Source organism: Bactrocera oleae, chromosome 3 (genome assembly GCF_042242935.1).
Source record: "Bactrocera oleae isolate idBacOlea1 chromosome 3, idBacOlea1, whole genome shotgun sequence".
NCBI classification, from domain to species: Eukaryota; Metazoa; Arthropoda; class Insecta; order Diptera; family Tephritidae; genus Bactrocera; species Bactrocera oleae.
The window spans coordinates 5,564,665-5,573,453 of NC_091537.1; the positions used below are offsets into that span (position 1 = coordinate 5,564,665).

General features: G+C 32.9%; 1 protein-coding gene across 1 annotated transcript; it reads right to left on the reverse strand.

Moving 5' to 3' along the window:
* Window positions 1-428: 428 nt before the first annotated feature.
* slp1 (sloppy paired 1) lies at window positions 429-2,304 on the reverse strand. Its single transcript, XM_014238051.3, has one exon. The coding sequence runs from the start codon at window positions 2,117-2,119 to the stop codon at window positions 950-952; it is 1,170 nt and encodes a 389-aa protein (XP_014093526.1). The 5' UTR covers window positions 2,120-2,304; the 3' UTR covers window positions 429-949.
* Window positions 2,305-8,789: the final 6,485 nt, after the last annotated feature.

An 8,789-nucleotide genomic window follows, 5' to 3' on the forward strand; every position in this document is an offset into this window, starting at 1 on the left:
TCTCATGTTAGTTTAATAACATAAGTCGATATTTCATCTTTCTGAGAGCGAGTTGCCTTGAAGTATTTGTTTAAGCAGGAGAAGTTTCTAGCAAAAATATCACTATCAAACCAAATTTTCAAAAAGCGTTCTTTACATTAGGTTATCGAAGAAGCTTAACTGATGTACGCAGATTTCGAAAATTGCTGCGAGAAGAAGAAGAGTGAAACACATCAAGTTTAAAACGAAATAATCAGAAAGCAGGATGACTTCTCATTATCCTGCCTGTTGGAAAATAACAATGTGTATATATATATATATATATATATATATATATAATATATATTTTCTAATAATTTCCAAAAATCTTTAGTGTAAGTAAAGTTTCTTATAATTATAAATAATAAAAAAATATTTTTAATTTGTTTTATAATTTAATTTAATTTTTTTTTCTTTTGTTTGTACATAAATGCGTAAATTTGTCTATTGTTAAAATGTTATAATATTTTTGTTTCAAAATTTCTTGAATACAGTACTACTATTGATTACAACTATTTTGATAACTTTTTTTGATTTTTTTTATTACAATGCATTTTTGTTAATGCTGGTAACTTTCGCTCAGACATATACTATCTTTGTCTCTTTGGGAAAGCCTGCTCCCCAGCTCATTTTCAACGATGCAGCCGCTGATTGACTGGAGGCCTCTCTTTGCCGCCCAGTTGCACGTAAACACCTCGTTAGACCCATATTGACCAGCCGCTGTGGCGCTTTGTTAACATCTCACGTTGCTTGAACTGCCCTGCCGTCGCTGTGCTATCCAATCGAATGCCCGTCGGAGTGCGAACAGCGCCCAATTGTGGTGGACGCCGTCGCCGCTAGAAACATGGTGGCCAAAATAAACTTGCCTGCCACCTGCTCAGCCGCTTGTAATGTGTATTTGTGTATGTGTGTGTGTGTGGTGTTGCATTGCTTAACTGGTGGGGAATTTGCCAAACAACTGCATGCGTTGGAACAACTCGTTGGTCATGTGCGGCGCTTGTAGCGTCGGCATAGCACTGTAAGCCGCCGGATTATAGCCAAGCGGCAAATGATGTGCGCCTGTTGGCGATGATGCGGCTGTCACTGTTGGTGGTGGTGGCGCTATGCCGCTTGCTGCTGCTGCGGCGGCTGCCATTTGTGCGGCTCCACCATACATGGCGGCCTGATGATAGACGGCGGCTGCTGCCAATGGTGGCGGCATGCGTTGATAAAGCGCGGCGGCAGCAGCGGCTGCGGCACCCATATAACCGGCAGCGCCGACAAATGGTTGAGCGTTATGATAGGCCGTGGAGATTGTTGGTGGCGCACCATAAGGACTCATTAGTGGCGTGAACATCGCTTGACGATAGGCAGCCAAACGTGAACGGCTCGCACCAGGATTTTTACGACGCAATTTACCCGTAGTCTCACCGATGAAAACCTCTTCGGCGCTAGGGTCCAAAACCCAGTAGTTGCCCTTGCCAGGATCGTCATAGCTGCGTGGGATTTTCGTGAAGCATTTGTTGAGACTCAAATTGTGGCGTATGGAGTTTTGCCAGCCGCGCTTATTCTTCGTGAAGAAGGGAAAGCGTTTTATCAAATATTCATAGATGCCGTTAAGCGTCAAGCGTTGCTCGGGGCTGTTCTGTATGGCCATCATGATGAGCGCGTTATAACTGTAGGTCGGTTTCTTGTGCTTATCGCCATCGCTTTTGGCGTCCGCAAGCGTCGCATCCTTCTCCTCATCCTCCTCTTCATAGTCTTCACCACTCTCCACTTCATCGAGTTTATCCTCACCCGAGGTTAGCGAATCGGCGCCACTGCTCATGGGTGTGGAGGTGCGTGATGGTGTCTCGAAGCTGTCGATGCTGGCGAGATCATCACTCACGTATGCCTGTTCCGTTTGATAAGTTTGCATTGGATTTTGTTGTAATTGTTGTGTTTGTTGAATTTGTTGTTCTTTTGGTTGTTGGTATGTGCGCTGTTGTGCGCGCTGATAAAGCGCTTGATTTGTTTGCGCTTGCGTTTGTACTTGCGGCAGTGGCTGCGTCGAGCCCTTAGCGAGTATGGCATCGATGGAGAAATTCGTGGTATGCTCCATGTTGTTGTAATAACGCACCATTTTGCACTTTTTTGTTTTCTGTATTTAATTACAAATTAACTTGCTTCCTATTGTAACTAGTGTGTATTTAAAATTTTTGTTGTTGTTGTTGTTTTGGTTAATTGCAAGAAAAACTGGTTTACCGCTCTAAATGCAAGCGTGCGAACAATCGTTAAAGACGAAGTCAAACTCAATACTGACTCTACCAGCGCAGTTGGCGCGGCATTTATAGTCGCACTCTCCTGGACCCGCGCGCGCCAGCAAACGATCCCTAGCAAACATTTGTCGCACCACAGAGCATAGGAAAACAGTGTGCGCACGCTCTCACGCATACATACACACGCGCTGCCAACCAGCACACAAAAATGTTTACCTTCCATTGACTTGTGTTGACTGCATTGACTCCGCCTTTCCGTGAGCAACAACAACAACAACAGCGGAACGCCGGCAGCCATACTTGCGTTCCACAATCTACATTTGTGGAAGTTAGGCAGTGTAGCTTACTTACGTGTCGCGCAAGAATGTGTGTGTGCATATGTGTGTGTACAGTAGTGGCAAGTGGTGAACGACTTGTTATTGTTGTTGTTGTTGTGGTTTTGTGGAAAACCACCCTTATGTTAACACTATTTATTAACTTTGTAGTGTATGTTGTGCATGCTGCTGGTGCCGCATACATACATATGTACATGTGTACTAGTGTGTATATATGCATATAAATATAAATATATATTTACATGTATATTGACACATAGCCTGTATTAAGCTTTATAAGGGCATGATATGTACATATAAACATATTTTTTTTTGCATTCCACCGCGCCTACCTGTGCCTCTGCGTTGCTGCCCTACTGCAGTTCACGTTGTTGTTGAGGTTGTTGTTTCCGCATTTGTTTTTGTTTTTATTTTGTATATTTTCTTGCATTGGCGTCAAAATATCCATTACAACAATCCAAACAGGGTTGATTTGCATGCAAGCGTACACGAATGGGCAAACTGCGTCAACAACAACAGCAAAATAAAAGTCAAAATAAATAGCTAAAGTTGCTAAATAAGGCCAAATAGCGGAATTTTATTTTTATTTACTTATTTCTCACTAAAATAGACAATTCTGAGTTTTTCTCAAGAACAAAAACATAGTATGTTGTTGCTTTTTCTTATTGTTATGCTGTTATTTGTTGTTGTTTTTAGCTTGTTAGTTTATTTACATATGGACTTTGTTGTAACTTAATTGTTTCAATTAAAAAACAAGTATAAAAGTGTATATACACAATGTACATACGTACATATATATATGTATGTATGTATGTATTTTAATGAAGGCGGATTAAAAAATTATTTTTGGTTTAATTAAGCGTTTACGAAATATCAATCGTCAAAAAACAACGAAAATATATATGGTAAAAAAAATTAAAAAACCTAAATCAAAAATAAGAGACTATTTTTGTGAAGCAGTTAATTTCCTACGAAACTGTAACTTCTGTAACTTCATAAAAAAAAAATGTTCCTTAAAATATTCCAACTTCAACCGTTATATCTTTTAATCAAAGCATACAATTTCCTACAAAAAAATACAAAAATGTGAAACCTAAAAATTTTTCAAGTAGTTGGAAGCGAGATATAAATTTTTGTACCCTGAACAGGATGTATTAAGTTTGCCACGAAGTTTGTAACACCAAGAAGGAAACGTCGGATACCCTATAAAATATACATAAATGATCAGCATGATGAGCTGAGTTGTTTTAGCCATGTCTGATTGATTCTGCCATGAACAATCGAAATCAAGTGCTTGTATGGAAACTTTTTCATTTGAAGAGGTATCTGCACGAAATGTGGCATGAGTTATTATTATTGTTATTATGAGTAATCTAAGGCGACAATGTAATCTCCAAAGAAATTTTGCATATCAGATCACTATAGCATATAGCTGCCATAAACGATCAAAATCAAGTCCTTCTATGAAAAACTAGAGGCAAGATAAATCTTTATTGATTTATTATAATAGAAGCTAAACTCTAATTAAATAGAGTGGCGCTTAATTACATTCTAGGACAGATGCATAAAATCGGAGATAGTATACTCGAAATGAGAACTCTGCTAACTCTAAATTTATCTTTTCAATATTTTATAGAATGTATAGAAATTAATCACAGCCAGGTTGCTTTGTTTAAGGTATAAGTTGATATTATGATACTATTATTCTAGTGAGCTCCAATTTTTCGAAACTTCTCCATAGAAATATGGCACAGAAGCAGATAAAATATAGAAAGTACTCAAGGGGAGAGATACATGTAAAATAAAAAAAAATCGATTTTTTTTTTTAAATAGTTAGTTTAACATTTTAAAAATATGCCTGTAAATTTTTAGAATGAAAAGCGCATTATTTATTAAGAAAAAAATGCATTTTATCGCCTTTTTCTCAAAACTACTTTTTTAAACTGACGTGCAAGATAACTCGGACAGAAAAATTCTTATGAAAATTGGCACACATTTTCTTTGTAGCGTTAACTTCTAGTTATGTTACCAAAACAACCAAAAACAACCCTTTTTGACACAAAAAATGTCGGCCAGTTTTTGATTTTTTGCCTTTTTTTTTGTATAACTAGAAGATACATGTTTCATGAACAAGATTCAACATTTTTTTATTTATTTCAGATAGCTGAAACTTTAGCTAAAAATTCCGTCAATTGATGCCTTTTGCCGCGAGAGCCTCAAGAGATCGATTGCCACGGCGACCATTTTGAAAAAAAATTTTTTTTTTTAAATTGGATTTTCATATTTTAATATGTACTTAATAAATATGCTGAGTTTCATTACCAGTCATTTATTTTTTCCATTTCAAATAAGCCTCCAAAAATTGGCCTAAATTCAGGTAGGTTTTAAAGACTAGATCAATGCTTAGGTCTTTTTGCAAATTATCTCGGTTCTTAAAAAGTTTAAAAAAAATACAGGCGTAAAGTTAGTTCTAGAAATAAAAAATAAGTATTGCTAGTGGAACGGTGCGCCGAAAATATAGAGAATTCTTCTTGAGTTTCTAGTTCTACACGCAAAAACTATGGAATCTCTTTAGAAATACTTAAAACGAGTTTCATAAAAACGACTTAAATGAGAATTTAATCGAAATATTTGAAGTTTTATATATAAAATATTATTTTAATTTTAAAAAATTAGAAAAAAAATATTATTTTAGTAAAATTGAATAGCAACGATTTTTTAGAAATTAATAACTAGTTACAAATGCCAAGACGTTGGCTGCAATATAATATATTGGTCATGAAGTGCCAACTAACTTTGTACCTCAGCAAAACTTGGTCATTGCTAAGTTCTTATTAGAATATTTGCCACATTTCCGCAATAAATTAGAAATATATATCTATTATATATATATGAAAACATATCGCCATGCTAACATATACCATATCTACATATGTATGTATGTACAATAAAAAAGCTGGGCGGTCTGTCAGCAATTTATTTATTAAACACTGCAAGGTATTCAATTAAATGCAATTACGCGCTATGCTTTCGGAAAAAGGGGGTAACAAGAAAGACGATAAATAGCACAGCAAATGGCAGCAATAATTCTGTTGTAGACTTGAACAGCAAAAGCAAAGTTTATATAAAATTTATATCAGAGTGAATATGTCTCGAACACTTAAATGTTTCTAAGTGAAAATATATATATACAGTGTATCTGTGCAAACTCAAAACTCATACATACATATGTGTATGCATGTGAGTATATACTTCAATGTATTTCAATATTCATATTTTTTGCTTTTTCCGACAATATTTTCAACTTTTAATTAAGCCTTTAATTGTTATTGAAGTTTGCACGACAACATTTGTATAATATTTACAGTTGAAATGTCTTGCAATCGCATACATTGTAGTATATGTATAGTTGTGTATGTACGAGCATGAGAAAATATACATATTAAACATATAGATATGTGTACTATGGCAGCAATTGATTTTGAATTTTTAGCTTTTTGTGAAAGCTGAAGTATAATTTATATGGCTTTGATGGTCCTTGAAGCGTAGTAGCTGCTTGAAGGCACGTATATAATAATATATATACATACATATGCAAATATGATATATAGAAATGTTTAGAAATATTAAATTAGTCTAGTTCAGTAGCTAAGTAATGACATTTTATCGATTCAAATATTATATTTCATATATGCTGTATAATCTTATGGAAATTTAGTAAAATTACTTAACTCGATTTTGTCTTTTTTCGCCTCTAGGTGTAAAAAAGAATTATTTTAATAAAATTTCCAACCAATTAGCTATGCAAATTCGTCGTTCAAGCGACTATATTGCGAAAACTTGATTAAAAAATTTAAAAGAGCTTTGATAGATCAAACTTAAGGAATTCAAAGAAAAAGCCTGTAATGTCAAATAAGTGGTTTATAGAAAAATATACTGAATTTTGAATATTTCAATTTAGGTGATAAAAAATCTATTTGAAAACAAAAGTGGAAAAGCCAAAAATTGTTTTTGTGTTGAAAAACAAGTTCTTTTCTTATCAAAAACAAAATTGAGAAATTATTTTAAAAATTTAATTTTGAAACAAAAAAAATATTTTACAGAAAATTAATATGAGAAAAGATTAAAAAAAAAAAGTTTTAGAAAATTTGCACACATATTTTTGTTTTTCAAAAACAAAATTGAGAAGTTTAAAAAAAAATTCAATTTTTGAAACAAACAAAAAAAATTTTTTTTACAAAAAATTAATTAAGAAAAAATTAAAAAAAAAAGTTTTTAGAAATTTGAAAACATATTTATAAGCTTATACCATTTTTCGAAACAAAACTAATTGTTTTTTAGCAAATTATTTTACCAATTAAAAAAAAAAAGGGTTTCAGAAAGAGGTTTTAAAAATATATTTAAATGCAAAAATTATGCTAATGTCATTTTTTGAAATAGAAAACAAAATTATTTTTAGAAAATAAATATAAGACAATATAAAAGCAGATAAAAAATTATTAACTTTTCAGAAAATTTGAAGAATATTCAAAAATAAAATTTAAGCTAATGCCAGTTTTTTTAAATAAAAAATTGTTTTTCGAAAATAAATTGCATAAAAAAATATTAAACAAAAATGAAAAATTTAAAACAAAATCAAAAAGTTTCAAAAATTATTTAAAAGTAAAAGTATAGCTTATGTCAGTTTTTGAAACGAAACTTTAATTATTATGTTTTTAATAAATATAACAAAAATTTTAAAAAAATTTCAGAAAATTTCCAAAATTTTTTCTAGTAAGAATATTGTAATTTTTTTAAACGAAAAATATTATTTTTTAAAAAATAAGTTTAAGAAAAACCAAAATAAATAAAAAAAATAAATATAAAAAATAACGCTTTTTAGAAAATTAAAATAAAAAAAAATTAAATAAAAAAGCGAAAACCAACCTTAATTTTCAAATAAGGTTAAATTTGAAAAATAATTGTTTTAATCTAATTTGGAAGCTACAATATGTGGGGCATATTTTGAAAGAAGCGCGTTTCTACAACTATATATGCACATAGGTTTGTAAAAAAATGTATAAATAATATGAAAATGAAAAGAAATAATTGTTGTTGTTGTAACAGCATAGAATATTCAACAAATAGTATTTACTGAATCAGTATGATAGTTTTGAATATACAAATGTTTAAAGGCTGGTTTGCACGGACCCGAAAACATATATATAAAGTCTGTTATTTGAATCTTTCCATATACGAGTATTTTTGAGGTTTAGAAATTGATGTCGGATTTAATTGGCTTATTTATATAATATAAAGGTGGGTGCACACGATGATATTTTTTTGATAAAACTTAAGAAATCAACATTTTAGTACAAAAAAAAGCATACATGAGAGTTCACCAAAATAATCGTAAAAGTTGCTTTTTGGGAGACAGTACCATAAGGTTTTTTTTAAGTTGCGTTTTTTGAAATAATATAAAAAACAAAAATATCAATAACTTTTCGACTTGAATTATATAAAGCATCGAAATATGGTATATCTTGTACATAATAAACACCCAAGTATATAGGACTTAAAAAATCATACAGAGTGTGACTAATGTGACCTGACAAATTTACGGTCCAATTGACCACATCAGAACAGATTACAGCGCATTAGTACCACTAATGGTTGAATAATGCATATAGTAGAAGGATATAAGAAACCGTTATGATTTCAAAATCTATTCTTAACATACTATATATGCGTGTGTGGTAAAATTATTTTCGTTACGCCTAAGCGATGACCACAAACTACACACAAGCAAATCAACCAATCGGAATGTGTGCAAAGCGCAGGAACTCCTACATAGCTGAGCGCTCCACCGTAGCACGAATGCTAGCGAAATTGCTACGTACGTAGAAGAATCACCAGCATAATGCACATTATCGCCAATGATGACGTTTAATACGCACAAAAGTTCCACCAATGGTGCAACGAAAGCCAAGGGAATATGCGCACGGCAAGTGATCATGTGATCATGCGATCATGCGATCAGCATGCTGACCAAAATGAGCGGTTGAGGAAAGTGACCAATTTGCGACCGAATGTGTGACCAAATGGGTGACTGGAAGAGCGACCAAAACGCATCTACATGATATGGCAAACTAGAAATGGGCATAATCACTGGCGACCGCCAAGCGTGCGTAACATTTGAAGGTAATCATGACGGTTTTTT

What these genes read in the sequence shown, in the direction of transcription:
- slp1 (XM_014238051.3), bottom strand. Translation starts at nt 2,119, where the DNA reads ATGGTGCGTTATTACAACAACATGGAGCATACCACGAATTTCTCCATC.